The 14,272-nt window shown below is 56.5% G+C and overlaps 2 protein-coding genes across 6 annotated transcripts; one reads left to right on the plus strand and one right to left on the minus strand.

The window, feature by feature from the left end:
- Positions 1 to 15: 15 nt before the first annotated feature.
- On the plus strand, positions 16 to 4,131 carry RELL2 (RELT like 2). Of its 2 annotated transcripts, XM_079916180.1 has the most exons (8): positions 16 to 787; positions 976 to 1,454; positions 1,848 to 1,913; positions 2,009 to 2,075; positions 2,518 to 2,703; positions 2,971 to 3,346; positions 3,463 to 3,496; positions 3,942 to 4,131. In XM_079916180.1, the coding sequence occupies exons 2-7, from the start codon at positions 1,271 to 1,273 to the stop codon at positions 3,493 to 3,495; spliced, it is 912 nt and encodes a 303-aa protein (XP_079772306.1). In that variant the 5' UTR covers positions 16 to 787; positions 976 to 1,270; the 3' UTR covers position 3,496; positions 3,942 to 4,131. The 2 variants fall into 2 exon arrangements, with proteins under 2 accessions (XP_079772306.1, XP_079772307.1); XM_079916181.1 differs by lacking the exon at positions 3,463 to 3,496 and having other exon boundaries at positions 3,942 to 3,961.
- A 131-nt stretch (positions 4,132 to 4,262) lies between these two features.
- FCHSD1 (FCH and double SH3 domains 1) lies at positions 4,263 to 14,060 on the minus strand. Of its 4 annotated transcripts, XM_079916177.1 has the most exons (20): positions 13,769 to 14,060; positions 13,438 to 13,535; positions 12,801 to 12,846; positions 12,351 to 12,418; positions 11,887 to 12,022; positions 11,665 to 11,801; positions 11,503 to 11,566; positions 10,529 to 10,657; positions 9,968 to 10,090; positions 9,701 to 9,796; positions 9,146 to 9,271; positions 8,636 to 8,740; positions 8,279 to 8,440; positions 7,378 to 7,506; positions 7,217 to 7,300; positions 6,932 to 7,049; positions 6,614 to 6,834; positions 5,765 to 5,852; positions 4,775 to 4,830; positions 4,263 to 4,636 (listed from the first exon to the last, which is right to left on the minus strand). In XM_079916177.1, the coding sequence occupies exons 1-20, from the start codon at positions 13,787 to 13,789 to the stop codon at positions 4,571 to 4,573; spliced, it is 2,073 nt and encodes a 690-aa protein (XP_079772303.1). In that variant the 5' UTR covers positions 13,790 to 14,060; the 3' UTR covers positions 4,263 to 4,570. The 4 variants fall into 4 exon arrangements, with proteins under 4 accessions (XP_079772303.1, XP_079772302.1, XP_079772304.1 ...); XM_079916176.1 differs by having other exon boundaries at positions 4,263 to 4,830; XM_079916178.1 differs by lacking the exons at positions 11,503 to 11,566; positions 11,665 to 11,801; positions 11,887 to 12,022; positions 12,351 to 12,418 and having other exon boundaries at positions 4,263 to 4,830.
- Positions 14,061 to 14,272: the final 212 nt, after the last annotated feature.

Genomic DNA, 14,272 nt, shown 5'->3' on the forward strand with positions numbered 1-14,272 from the left:
GGCGTTGGCCGGAGGACTGTAGCGTCGGTAATAGTATGATAGGGCCATTTCCTTCCGGGCGGGGGTCAAATCCTCGGGAAGCCGAGCCATCCCGTCCAGCTACCTCTCCAAAACGGGGCGCAGGCCATGTCACCTCTCTAGGAGGCTCCGGAGAACCGGCCACGCTGTTCCTTTCGGGTGCAGAAAGCCGGCTCCCTCCGGCCCGCTGAGAAGATTCCCTGCTACACATCCGGCCGGGGCATCTGAGGGCAGAAGCCAAGCCAGCTGTGCCCGATAGACCAGTAGAGAGCACTCTCGCCTGACTGCCTGTCCTCCTCACCGGACCCAGACTCGGCACCGCACACTCCCCCGACGCGGGGTCGGGGAAGGGGGGGAGCGGCGCAGTCACGCGCGCATCACACTTGCGCTCACAAGCGCGCAAGGCTCTCGCTCTCCGCCCGGCACACCTGCGCTCCGCCCCCTGGTCCCGGGCCGGCGCCGGTCGAAGGCTTTTGGGAACCCAGGGCGGCGGCGGCGGCGTCCCCCTTCTCCTTCCCTTCCCAGGGCTGGAGTTGTCCGGAGCCTCTCCCCGGTCCCAACCAGCCCGCATCCCTCTCCATCCTTCCCTCCCCCCGCCTGCCGCGGCAAGGGTATCTGCGGCCGCAGCCCGGAGCCCTTGAGGCGGCGAAGGGGGGAGGGGAAGAAAGCAAGGGATGAGCGCCGGGAGGGCGTCGGGGGCCCTGAGCCGGACTAGGACGCCCCTGGAACCGGAACCCGAGCCGGAGCCGGAGCCAGAGCTAAACCACCGGTACCAGTGGGCCAGGTGGTCAGGATGGGAGGAACAGAAAGGCGGGAGGGGGTGTGTACGCGAGAGTACAGGAAGGGGAGGGGGCTGTGGAGGCCTGGCTCAGGCCAACGCAGAGGAGGTGTGGACGCTGACTCAGGCACGATCCTTGTGCAGGCCGCCTGAGAATTCCGTCCCATCTCGCTCTGCAGTGTCCTTGGGAGGGACGGAAGCTCAGGACAAGCTGGAAAGGGGAACGTTCTGGGCGTCGGGGAAGCGGACCAGGGTCGTGGAAGACAGCTTGCGCAGCTGCCGTCTGGCACCCCTGGCCCGGACCAGCACCCCTGGCACGGACAGCTCCCTGGTTGGGTAGGGGGGTGGGGCCAGACCTTAGAGGCTTGCCTGTCTCGGATCCTGAAGAAGGCATTCCTATCCCTCCCCCCATCTCTAGCTGCAGCCTCCTAACCCCAGGAGGCGCCCTGGCCCGCGCTCGCCCCCCAGGGCCTCATGTCGGAACCACAGCCTGACCTGGAGCCGCCCCAACATGGGCTGTACATGCTCTTCCTGCTTGTGCTGGTCTTCTTCCTCATGGGCCTGGTAGGCTTCATGATCTGCCACGTGCTCAAGAAGAAAGGCTACCGCTGCCGTACCTCGAGGGGCTCGGAGCCTGACGACACCCAGCTCCAGCCCCGTGAGTGAACAGCCTAGAACCTCGCTCAGTCGCCTTTCTCCCTGACCCTTCTCCCCACACCTCTTCCTGGTCAACAGACCCAGGCCAAATCCCGACCAAGTTTTCAGGAGGTCTAGTAATGCTTTCTTGACTCTGCAAAAGCAATTGGGTTGCCACCACCCCGAAAGCAGGGCTAGAGTAGGCAGCATGGGTGGGAAGGGCCCACTGATGAGTCTTGGACTCCCATTGATTTCCCCATCTTTTCTGCCCTGGCCCTTGGAATGCTAATGTACAGCACGATGGCAATTTGCTAAAGGGGTAGGTCTTGAGCAAGAAGCCACAGAAGCCACCAGGTAATGTACCCCCAAACCTGACTCATTTGCTGCTTCCTTACCGACCTCTTTCATCCTTCAGCTGAGGACGATGACATGAATGAGGACACAGTAGAGAGGATTGTTCAATGCATCATCCAAAATGAAGGTGGGTGCATGCTGGCCCCTTGTTCCCCACCTCCTCAACTTTCCTTTGCCCCGGCCTTTGCCTCCACTGACCCCCTCTTTTCCTTCTGCCCTCAGCCAATGCTGAGGCCTTGAAGGAGATGCTGGGGGACAGTGAAGGAGAAGGGACAATGCACCTGTCCAGGTGAGCTGAGAACAAGGGCCAGCACGATTGAGCTTGCCTTGGAGAGTACCCTCTCCTCCTGCACGTTCCTCTCCCAGTCTCCTTGCATGTTCGGGTTGACAGGGGAGAGTAAGGCTGGTTAACATACAGGAAGAAGGACGTTTTGTAGAAATCCTGAGTCCTTCAAACCACATCTCTCCTCTGGATATCATCAAGCCTAACCTTCACCCCTTATGCCACTCCTCTGCATTAAGCATTGCCCGCTTTTTAGCCCCAGGAGGGAGAACACATGGTCACTACTATCTTCATATTGAGTTTATTAGATAAAGACAAGAAACGAATGGTGGGGCCTGGGGCAAGTGGGGCATCTGGGGTTTAAGGAGCACGCTGAAAGAACAGGAGCAAGTCGAACAGGAAGAAAACTGGGAATGTCACCCCTGGTCCTTTCCTCCCTACCGTCCAGTGTGGATGCCACCTCCAGCTTGCAGGACGGAGCCCCCTCCCATCATCACACAGTGCACCTGGGCTCCGCAGCCCCCTGCATCCACTGCAGCCGCAACAAGAGACCCCCACTTGTCCGTCAGGGACGCTCCAAGGAAGGAAAGAGTCGCCCCCGGCCTGGGGAGACCACTGTGTTCTCTGTGGGCAGGTGGGTATAGAGTGCCCCAGGGAAAGGGAGGTTGAGGTGGGGACCCCAACGGTCAGGCACCTGCCTCCAAAGGTAGGCCCTGGCTCTTTCTTTGTGGCCTGTGAGCCACAGCAGAAGCCAGGCTGCACAATGTGCCCCACAATCTGGTCTCCCCTGCCCTAGGCCAGAGGGAAGTGCCTATCAAACCCAGGATGTCCCTGACTGGAGGGAAGGGCCAAGCAGCCTCTGGGTGGTGGTCCTAAGCCCCAGTGTTCCCTCCCCTCCCAGGTTCCGGGTGACACACATTGAGAAGCGCTATGGGCTGCATGAGCATCGTGATGGCTCCCCCACGGACAGGAGCTGGGGATCTGGTGGGGGGCAGGACCCAGGGGGTGGCCAGGCGTCTGGGGGAGGGCAGCCCAGGACAGGGATGCCTGCCACTGAGAGCCTTCCCCCTGAGAGGCCGCAGCCCCTGGCCCTTGCCAGCCCCCCAGTGCGGAATGGAGGACTCAGGGACAGCAGCCTAGTCCCTCGTGCACTTGAGAGGAGCCCTGGAGCCTCTGCAGAGTCGATGCTGGGGGCTGGAGGAAGGGGCCCAAGCCCAGGGCTGGCCAGTCAAGAGGCAAATGGACAGCCAAGCAAACCGGACACCTCAGATCACCAGGTATGAAGACATGTGGTGGGCTGCGGTGGGCTCAGCTCTTACTGCCCCTACTCTAGGGGGCACTGATATGACCCACCTCCTGTTCTCCCACTGGTGACCCCTCCTCTCTCTCTCAGGTGTCCCCACCACAGGGGGCAGGGGGTGTGTGAGGTGAGTCTGCCTGGGCCCCAAGTCAGATAATCTCATCCTCCCACCCCCTACTTTAAACTACCTAAGCCCATTGGTTCCCTGAACCCCCAAACTAAACTGCAGGCTTAGCCTTTGCTACATATTCCTTGGTTTGGTGGTGGGGAGTGGGCTTGTGCTCCAGGGGACAGGGAAGGTCCTGCAGCCCCTGGGGAAAAGCGGGGACACAGCTTGAAGAGGAGGCAACACTGTTACCCTTCCTCTCCTTCATTGCGCTGATGGACTACCAGCTGGCAGGGCCAGGGGTTGGGTGGGCATGAAGCCCCTCCTCTCAACTGGACAGCACTGCCCCCCAGCTGAGGGACCAGCCCTACTTCCACCTGCAACTGCACGGTCTCAGGCTGGGGGACCTTGGGAGAAGTCCCACCTCTGGTCCTCAGTCTCTTCCCCTTCCCCTGTCTGCCAACAGGCCGCCTGACCTGCTTTCCCCATCACCTCACTCCATATGCTAGAGCGTGCGGCTGGGAGCAGGCCCCTGCCCTTGGTGGGCCCTTAAAGCAATAGCACCTTAGACCCCCTGCCCTCTTGGCACAAGAGGCCCAGGCCCTGGCTTGGGCTTTGTGCCCTTTATTCACTGTCAATAAATCCGCTCAGACGATTACAGCTGCTTCGCATACTGGCTCCAGCTCCTTCTGACAGGCCTGCCCCCATCCCCAGTGGCTCTGGCGTCTGGAGTGGGGTGATTCACAGAACCAGGGTGGAGACACAAGTAAGCCAGAGCCACTCGAGACTTTGGGGGATGAATCCCAGTCCCAGAGATTTCAGGGTACTTCACCACCCTAGAGATGGGGTGGTAGCAGAAGACAAAGGAGTAGTTTCAGCCCTTAGAGATGGCTGGAGGATGATGGCAAAAAAGGAGTGGGTTCCAGCCCCAGAAATGGGGAGAGAAGAAATTTCTACCCGTGAAGGTGAGAACGGAAATCAGGGAGATTCCAGCTTTTGGCTGTGTCGCTCTGGATCACCGTGGGGAGGGGTGGTCTCTGATAGCACGGAGATAGGGGCAGCAGCATCACTGGGGGAAAGTGATTCCCCCGGGCTTCAGGTGAGAGGATCTGGGTGGCCAGGATCCGGGGCTTTAGCTGGCGGGGGAGGCGGTGGACGCATCTGTAGAGAACACACGGTCAGTGCACCAGATGCCTCCCTTGGGGATATCCCTGTCCATTCCCTCTGTCCTGCAGATAAAACAGGACAAGTTGGAGTGACCCCTCTCCAAACACTCTCCTCCAAGGGCGGGGCCCCTACCGGCCTGAGTCGAGGCGCCATCACATCCAGGGGTCCAGGGCAGTCCAGGTCTTGGTCTGGAAATAAGAACCACAAGTCAGTCTTACGACTTTGTTTTGTTCGCTTCTGTATCTCCAGCACTTAGGACAGTGGCACTCTGTAAATATTTGTTGAATTAACAAATAGTCACTAACCTGGGTCATAATATCCATCAGTCCATCCAACCTCAACGCTTACTGAGCACCTGCTGTATAATCGGGCCTGCTAAAGGTACCCGGGGGCAGGAGGGATCCAGACCGCCCCCACCCCTAATGGCTGCCAGGAACTGCATAATGAAACACTAACAGACACAATGAGTGACTGAGTACTAAATCATTCAAAGTGAACGACGGGTGCTGGAGAAGCGGGGTGCAGAAAACGCTCACGGGGTTCCAGGGTCGCGGTGGGTGGGGGGTGCAGTGAAGAAAGTGAAAGAACCTTTTAGAAAAGATGGTTTTAGGAAAGATGGATGAGGTAACAACAAAAACAAGGAAAAAAAAAAAGAAAAGATGGTTGAGGAAAATGATGATGCAAACCAGGTGTTTGCAGGATTCAAGAACACTAAGGGCAGAGGATGTGTATTGGGAAAACACTGTGGGAGAAACTGGCTGATTTTTAAAATAATAATAAGAAGAAAACAGCTACTAATTGCATGCTTGCTATGTGCCCAGCACAACGCTGGGCACTCTATAGACACATCCCTTTAACTCTCACAACTCAGTGAGGGAGGGACCTTCCTCCTCACTCTGTAAAGGCCCAGGCATGTTAAATCACACACTAGGATGTCATAGAGCAGAGTTTGAACAGTGGGCCCAGCTCCAAAGCCCAAGCTCTCCTACCATCATGCATCAGAGAGCCTGATGGAGGAGGTTCCTGAGGGCAGGCAGAGGGGCTGAGTGTAACCCAGGAGCTCCAGACTTCCTCCTTCTTCCTGTCTCTTACCCTCCCAGGGCCCCAGCTCCTTCTACTCACCACCGGGCAGGACAGGTGCAGGCGACCCATCCAAGGCAGAGGTGGGTGCAGGAGGGGAGAAGCTGGGAGGGGAAGGGGATGGCAGGATCTGGGGATGAGGGGGCAAAGAGTTATTCCCGGCATGTGGGAAGGTTTCACCAGCTCTTCCTCCCATCCCATCTTCAGTTCCTGTCCTGTCACTCCCCAGTTCAGAGAGTGACCAAATGCTTGTATCTGGGTGAGGCTTGTAGGTGATACACATTTCAACAGCCAATATATATTGACACTTAATATGTCCCAGGCATTTTGCTAGCACTTCGCATGCACTAATTCATTCAGTCCTCACCACCACCCCATGAGGTAAGGATTTGATGATTCCTATGTCAGAGGTGAGACTCAGGTTAATCCATCTATCCAAAATCACAGAGCTAGTTAGTGACAAAGTCCTGGCTAGAACTCCTGACTCCTACTCCTATGCTCTTCTTGCTAGAACAACAGGTACCATATATCAAAGCACCTATGGGCCACTGTGCTAAGCACTTTACTTCCACTATCTCTAATCAGGATAGTTAGCCTCCTGAAAGAGGCATTATTGTCCCCCTTTTACATGCATGTGAAGAAACAAGCTCAGAGAGGTCTAATCACTGCCTAAAGTAACAGAACAGGAATCTGAACTAAGATCCAGCTCTAAAGCAGGACAACCAAACTCTAATGAAGACTGCCTTGGTGTCCCCTTTCTCTGTGCCAAAGGAGATGGGGAGTCCCAAGCCACTATGCGGGGGAGGGGGCATTAAGACGAATACGGGACCTCCCTGGCATGGGAGGGTCAACCCATTGGTGCCTGGGGACCCAGGGAAAAGGAAGCCTCACCTGTTCAGGGTCTGAGAGTTCAGATGGCCCTGGGGGGCCAAGTAGCTCCTCCACCAGCAGGGAGGGGAAGACCCCAACATGGCCCCCAAATTCTCCCCTCCAGAAGCCATCATCCACTCCATCCTGGGTCCGGGGCAGCAGGCGGATAAGCGCCCCCTCGGGGAAGCTCAGTTCCTCTGCGCTCTGTCCCGTGTAGCTGTACAGGGCGCAGGCCAGGAACGCTGCGGAAGCCCGGGAGAGATGGTGAGGGGAAGAGGCGGGCAGCAGTGCCCCCAGACCAGGGCTACAACCACTCAGTAACTCTTCTCCCTTTCTTACCTGTGGGCTCTGCCCCCGAAGGATTGTCGCTGTCATGGCTGCTCTCAGGGAAGGAGAGGTCCGGGAAGTTGAGATACCGCTCAGGGACAAAGCCTACCTCACCGTGCTGGTTCCGAGCCTGCTCACCCAGCAACGTGAACAGAAAGCAGGCTTGCCTCAGCAGTCCACGGCCCTGGCCCTCCTCCACTCAGGCTTTCAGCTTTGCCTGGCTGGGTCTTTACGGACCACAGAGAAGTCCCTCCCACTGCCCCCTTGCCAAGGGCAGAGCCCCGGGTCCATACCCACCTTGACCCATTCGTCGGCATCTCCCTCCTCTATGACCTCCAGCCACTCGCCCTCTGTGATGGTCAGCTCGTCCTCATGTCCTGCCTGGGACCCACAAAGAAGGATTCAGGACTGGCTGTTCCCCATCCCTGCCTGTCTGCGGTCCCCACCTCCATTCATACCTGATAGCCAAACACCACATGGACAGGGCAGGGGAGGGGCCTGGTGGCCAGGGCTGGGGGGGCGGGCTCCTCAAAGAGCTCCCCCGTCTCCTCACATTCCTCAAAGTCAGACAGCTCAGCATCCTCAGCCTGGGGGACAGAGAACAGGCATCGTTGTGAGGCCCCGTCTCAAGTACCACCCACTATATCTCTCACTCCTCCATTCTACCTTTTTTTTTTTTTAAACATCTTTATTGGAGTATAATTGCTTTACAATGTTGTGTTAGTTTCTGCCGTATGACAAAGTGAATCAGCTACATGTATACATATATCCCCATATCCCCTCGCTCTTGCGCCTCCCTCCCACCCCATCCTACCCTTAACATTGTGGATCCTCCTCCAAGGTAGTACCACCCATCCGTTCACCCTGGGTCACAGGCAGAACCACCACAGAGCAAGATAACACTAACAATAATCACAGAGTTACAGTATTGAGCGCTTATATGTGCCAAGCACAATGCTAAGTATCTTATGTACATTGTCTTGTTTAAACTTCTTAATAACCCAGTGTTATTTTGCGAAACTATCAACCTCAGTTTACTTAATGGGAAACTGAGGCTCAGAAAGGCTAAGTCACTTTCCAAGATCACACAGCTAGTAAGTGGAGTGGCTGGTACTCAAACTGCTTATAGTCTGCTCTCGGGACCTTTCATAACCACCATCCTATACTCCATAATAAAAGTTCATTGACAGCTCTCTATGTTACAAACTGTGCCAAGAGTCATACTTAAGTGATTTCATTTCAGCCTCACAACAACCCTTTGAGTTAGCTACTAGTGTGATTCCCACTTTATAAGCTCTGCTTTCCACTGGGGCTCTTTACCCTCCTGGTGTGTATGGGGAGGGAGTGGAGGGAGCTCACCGTGGGAGAGAGGTCCCTCTGGGACAGCCGGGCCTCGCTGAGCCGTCGCTCCTGCTCTACCTCGTCCTGGGCCTGGGTCATGGCTGGCTTCAGCCAGTGCTGCACATCCAGGCCAGCCCCCTGCAGCAGGGCCAGCCGGGCAGCCCCCTTCACCTGGCTCACCTGACACAGGGAAGAGGGGGTCAGTCAAGGCTGTGGCTGGGCCTGCCCTTGGGAGGTGAGTGGAGCCTCCTCCCCAGATGTGTCCACCCTCTACCTCCTGCCTCCAGTCTCCCCACCATCAGATAAAGGAGTGGAGGAGGGTGTTGCCGGAGGAGGTGCAGTCTCAGTGGCTCTAACCCCAGGGCTGTGGCTCACCTGTGCCCGCCGGATGCTCTCCCGCACTTCCTGCAGCCGCTGTTCTATGCCTGGAGCCTCCCTCTCTGAAGCCTGCTGCCGCCTCTGCTCCAGCCGCTGCAGCACCTGGTTGGGGACGCAGAGGACAGGAGTGGGTGGAGATACTATGGGGCACAACTTACTAATAACCCGGGAGTTTCCTAATTGTTTCACATGCATTATGTCATCTCATCTTCCCTGTGATGTGGGTGCTATCATTAGCCCCACTTTAATGATGAGGAAACTGCGGTCCAGAGAGCTTAAGTCACTCCCTTACTCAGGGTTACATAACTAGGAAGCAACAGAGCAAGATTTGAGCCCAGGTGAGTCTAGTCCCAAAGGTTACGCTCTTAAATTACTGTGCCACACTGTCGGCTTAAATTACCCTTCCTTCCCCTCCTGCCTGCAGCCCCATGACATCCCCAGTGACGCCGGGATCCCCATCTCTCAGCTCTTCTTGCCCACCTCCGACACCTGCACTCCCCACCTCACCCGCTGCCCATGGTTCTGGATCTTGTAGTCTCGGGCAGCTCGGCTCGTCCAGCGTTGAACTTCTTTCTCCAGGCCACTCTCCCCGGCCACACCTCCTGCGCCCCGCTCCAGCTCCAGGACACACACCTGAATGAATGGGGAGCTGTGAGGATGCCCTGATGCTGCTCCTTCTCCGTTCCCCCTCCCTCCAGTTCCCTCCTCTTTTTCTTCCCTGTCTCCTGACCTCCAGGGTCAGGGACAAATAGGTGGGAGCACACACCTATGACTGTGGACACAGGAGTGCATTCATGTGGACACACAGAGAGTCCCAGAAGTGGGATCCAGGTTGAGGGACAGAGGTAGAATGAAGAAGATAGTGCAGTGAAGGGACAGAAGGGTGGGAGGAAGTGCGTTAATTTGTGTCCTGGTGGGAGGGAGGTGAACTGGGGTTCTGAAACCCTCTCTCCATGGTTTAATAGTCCGTAAGTTAAAACCAGGACAAGGATAATGGGGAAGAGGCCTACACCACAGTCCCCTTTCCAAGTGGCCTGACTGCACCTAGCAGAGAGGTCTTACCTGATCATTCCCTGCTGGCTGAAACTGCTGAGCTGGGGTGGGGGAGAATACTCCGGGCTCCTGAAGAAAAAGCTCCAGATCCTGCTCCCAGCTTACCTGGGAGTTGGAAAAAATCAAAGTCGGCCACTCACTGGCTCCCTCTCCAAGCCTGTCCCCAGCCTTCTTGGTAGAGAGAGGACAAGGTGAGAAGGAAAGGGGCAGACATGCAGTGGTGGAGGGGGCGCTGTACTGGGAAAGAAGGGTAAAGAGGATCTCTGGGGAGCTTACCTGGGAGGTCGCTTGCCCCCCACGGTGGGCATGCTCCAGAGCCATCTCTGCAGCTTCCAGCTCCGTGCGGCTCAGTGAAGTCAGCGGGTCCCTCAGGTGTTCCAACAGCTCGCTGACCAGGGCCTGGAGAGAACCCCAAGATGCTGACACCACCCTTCCCCCAAGCAGGCTCTCTGTCCAGGTTTGAATGGGTGATGGGTATGAGGTATGGGAAATTGAGAAGGAATAAGACATTATTATGCTTCTAATAATAGGCCCTCATGTGTACACAGCACTTAACAGTTTAAAAAGCATTTTCACATTCATTCTCTCCCTTGAGCCCCATTAGTCTTATAAAGTAGGCAGAGCAGGGGTTAGTCCTGAGGAAGAAACTGGGGTTCAGAGGGGCAAGTGTTCTGCACAATGTCATGCAGCCAGCTAGAAGCAGAAGCAGAACCTAGGTATGTATCTTCTGCCCACTCTGAGCAGACTAGGTCCCCAGCCCCACCCAGCCTGATCGTGGTGGGAAGCAGGGAGATGCCCTCCCTGCTGAGAGGCAGGGGTATCTAGGCTGAGACTGGCCTTGAGCACAGCCGGCAGTTCTTCCTGGTAGTAGTGGTCAAGGTGGGCATTGGTGGCCACCAAGTTGAGCAGGTACTCATTGCGGGCCGCTCTCAGCTGCTGGGAGTACTGGGCCGACTGGACAGACAGCTAGGAGAGGAACATAGGTGTCAACTGGGAGGCCTGGAGCCTTGGGGTCCTTCCACGGCCAAGCCAGATCCAGAATGGATTCTCACATGACTGAGATAACTGGCAAACCATACTAAAAATTTTACATACTCACAATTCCTGCTCAAAATCCTCTAGTGGCAACTGCATACATTTAGGATAAAATCCCAACTGCTCCTTACCGTGGGCTACCAGGTCCAACATGAGCTGGCCCCTGCACCCTCTCTGAGTCTTTCCACAGTGCTCGTCCCCTTGCTCACAGTGCTCCAGCCACACTGGCCTTCCCTCAGTTCCTCGAGCCTACAAAGTTATTCCCACCTCAGAGCCTTTGCACTCACCGCTGCCTCTCCCTGGAATGTTCTTCCCCTACATCTCTGCATGGCTGGCTCCTCCTTGACACTCAGGCCACCTGTTCAGAGAGGCTTTCCCTCTAAATTACACTCCCCTGTTATGCTTTATCATATCACCTTCTTTTCATTTATTCTGAGTCTTTGTTTATTTACTATCTGTCTCCCCTAACCAGGCTGTGGAGGCAGGAGCTCTGCTGGTAGCGTTCCCCATCATATCCCCAGTGTTTCAAACAATGCCAAGTACATAGAAGTCCTCAATCACTGCATATTAAAGGAATGAAAAACAAAGGTACTATTTCCATTTTATAGATGAAGAAAATGAGGCTCAGAGAGATCAAGTTTACCAAGGTCAGGCACCAAGGAAGTAGGGTAGCCTGGATTCATCCCAGTCTCTCTGACTTATGCCCCCGGGTTCCAAACCACTAGACTAATCTGCCCACCTCTCCCTGCCCCGACTCATGCCCACATCCTCTGAACCTTGGTGCTGAGTTTCTGGAGACTGGTCCGAGTGTGGAAGAGGCCATGGTCACTTCGGTTAAGCCTGTGCAGGCAAGGGAGAGGAGCGGAGGTCAGGCCCAGCCGTGGCACCTTGGCTCCATCCCCCGACGCCACAGGCTTCCTAACTCCCCATGACCCCACCTGGCCTGGACATCAGCCGCCTTCTCCTGTGCCAAGGCCCACACCCGTTCACGCTGCCCATACAGCTTTCGACTTCGGCTCAGCTCCCGGACAGACTGCAGCACCTCGGCCTGCGCCCTCTGGAGGTTCTCTGCTCCCTAGGGGCATGGACACACAAGTCCTGATCCAGATCACCTCCATCCCTGAGTCAGCCCTTCCTTCACCCCATCCACTGAGCCATACCTTCCTAAGCACCTGCTCCTTAGCGCTCCGCCCTGTGCCTCCTGCCAGGTCACGGTATCGGTCAGATGCCTGGAGCCGGGCTTGGCCCCCAGCCATGGTGGCATCCAGCAGGCAGCGCCAGGCACCAAACACCATCCTGCCTCTCCCCAGAGAAAGTCTGCATTGACGAGGGGAGCACTCCAAAGCTTCACGAGATGCGCCCCCCCCCCCCAACACCATGGGAGACAGACTGCTTTCCCATCCCCCTCGTCTGGGAGCTCATCAATCGATCAGCCCATTAGCTCGGCCACAAGGATCACTTATGCCCTCCGCCCCCATCCAGTGTCCTTGCTGGGTCAGCTGCTATCCCGCTGCCGTGTCAGCTCTACCTGCCGCTCACGTGCCCTCCTCATAGGTTCCTGGGGTTGAGCTCCTCATCCCTTCTTGGCTCCCTGGCCTCCCTGCCACCCCACCATGGGACCCACCTGCTGTCCATCTCCCCACTCCGGTGTCCTTCCCTCTTCAGAAATGGCCCAGCCAGTTTCTGGAGTGCCTGGTGGGAAAGTCATCACAGACCCAGTTCCCTTTCAAAGACTCTCCCCACTTGGGAGAACATACGATCAGAGTATAATAATGCCACCCACTTTGCTAAGTGCTTTACATGCATTAACTTATTCTGTCCTTACAACAACCTTGCGTGAAGGTACAGTTATTATTATTCCCATTTTACAGAGAAAGAAATTGAGGCCAAGAAACGTTAAGTAACTTGTCCAAGGTCAAACAGCTAAAAAGTACCACAGCAGGGATTTGACACAAATTTGCCTGGTGCTAGGCATTTGCTCTTGACCAGAACAGGAGTATGCGTGGAGGCACATTGCTGGTAGTGTAAAGGAGGCTAGAACAAAAGGGAAGGTCCAGAGGAAGGAGTCCCATACCTGCCCATACTCCCGTTCAATGGCTGCCCTCTGCTTGCTGTAGGATCTGTGGAGATTAGGGGGATGGGGTGGTCTTACTGTTTGGTCCTTTTCTCTCACCCTCGACCCTCTCCTTAGCCTGGGCAGGAGGGAGAGGGGAGCCAGGCCTGGAGTGTGACTATACCAGGAGGGCCTGAGACTGAAGACAGAGTCCTTGAGATCACCTCGGGCAGCCGCAGCAAAGGACAACCTCATCTCAGTGCTCAGAGCCTCAGCAGGATCCTCCCCACCCCTGGAGAACCATCTGTGTGCTTGGAGGTGAGGACTGATGGGGGTCAGCTGAGTACAGTGTGTGCCAGCCTTCCAACAGGTCTGGAAGAGGGAGGGGGGATTCTGTCCTGAGTTTTATTGTGGGTGTGGAGGGGGCGGTGTGGAGTGAAGGGGTTTGAGAGAGGGTCCCTGTGTGTTTATGTGTGTTGGGGTGCGTGGAAGGATAATTCGTATCCGGCATCTGGAGAGGGAGGCCTAGGATGACGGCCTTGAATGGGCAGGTTGGAGAGCTCTTCACCCCCGCCCACCCCGACAGCTGTAGTATGTTGGAGAAAAGGCGGAGCGTGTGACAGAGAAAGTCGGGGTACGTGGAGGGGGTCAGGGCTACCTGATATCCTCCAGTAGGTCCGCCTCTCTCTGCTGCCGGGTCTGAAGGATGTTCAGCTGCTCCAGGAAGCGAAGCTTCACCTCCTGGGATGGCTTCACCTGTGTGCGTAAGAAGACGATGAAGACCCCTGGCGCAGGGACCTGAAAAACACTCCGCGCAGGGAGCGGTGAGGGGGCGGGGCCAGGGAGGAGCTGGGCTGTTTCCTCGGTTACTTCTGGGTTGGCCCTTGAACCCCTTCCTACTCTTCGTCCCCCACCGCAGGTCTGGTGCCCCTTTGGGCCGCATCACTCCCCCAGCCCGCCAGGAATCCCCGTCCCCAGGCCAAGCTCACTTTTCGGGGCGGCGGCTGCATCTCCGCTCCGGCCCAGGCAGCAACTCGACTCCGGAACTCGAGGAAACCCCGCCCACAGCTAAGCCCCGCCCAGGATCTGGCCCAGCTCCGCCCTCGCCCCGCCCACGCCTGATCAGTCCCTTCGCTGGGCCGCGAAGCGCCAAGAGCGGCAGGAACTAAACCTCTGTTACTGCTGAGAATACCCCGGAAAGGGTCCGCGCCGCCCTGTGGACGCCGCGTCCGCTGGGCGGTAGGGGGAACCCCAGGTTTCTGTGTCAAGACGCCTGGGTTCTATTTCTGGTGGAGAGCTATTGACTGAGCTCGTAATTATTTCTAATCATTCATTTACATATGCAGACCTCCAATCCCGACGCGATGGGTGAAGGATGGTGAGGAACTCAAATCTGTAACCAGGGAAACTGAATCACTGGATGCCTGAGCGCAGATGCGTGTGATGAGAGAAACAGGGCTGATCCCAGACCTTTTCCTAATTCCCACTGAACT

This window comes from Stenella coeruleoalba (assembly GCF_951394435.1).
Source record: "Stenella coeruleoalba genome assembly, chromosome: 3".
Taxonomy (NCBI): Eukaryota; Metazoa; Chordata; class Mammalia; order Artiodactyla; family Delphinidae; genus Stenella; species Stenella coeruleoalba.

Bases quoted from the DNA above. Each gene is read 5' to 3' on its own strand.
- RELL2 (XM_079916180.1), top strand. From the start codon at position 1,271: ATGTCGGAACCACAGCCTGACCTGGAGCCGCCCCAACATGGGCTGTAC. The intron at 2,076-2,517 runs GTGAGCTGAGAA...CCTACCGTCCAG, and splicing joins GGGACAATGCACCTGTCCAG to TGTGGATGCCACCTCCAGCT. The intron at 3,347-3,462 runs GTATGAAGACAT...TCTCTCTCTCAG, and splicing joins CGGACACCTCAGATCACCAG to GTGTCCCCACCACAGGGGGC.
- FCHSD1 (XM_079916176.1), bottom strand. From the start codon at position 13,789: ATGCAGCCGCCGCCCCGAAAA. The intron at 11,567-11,664 runs GTGGGGTCATGG...TTGCCTGCACAG, and splicing joins GCGGCTGATGTCCAGGCCAG to GCTTAACCGAAGTGACCATG. The intron at 5,853-6,613 runs GTGAGGCTTCCT...CCTCATCCCCAG, and splicing joins AACTCTCAGACCCTGAACAG to ATCCTGCCATCCCCTTCCCC.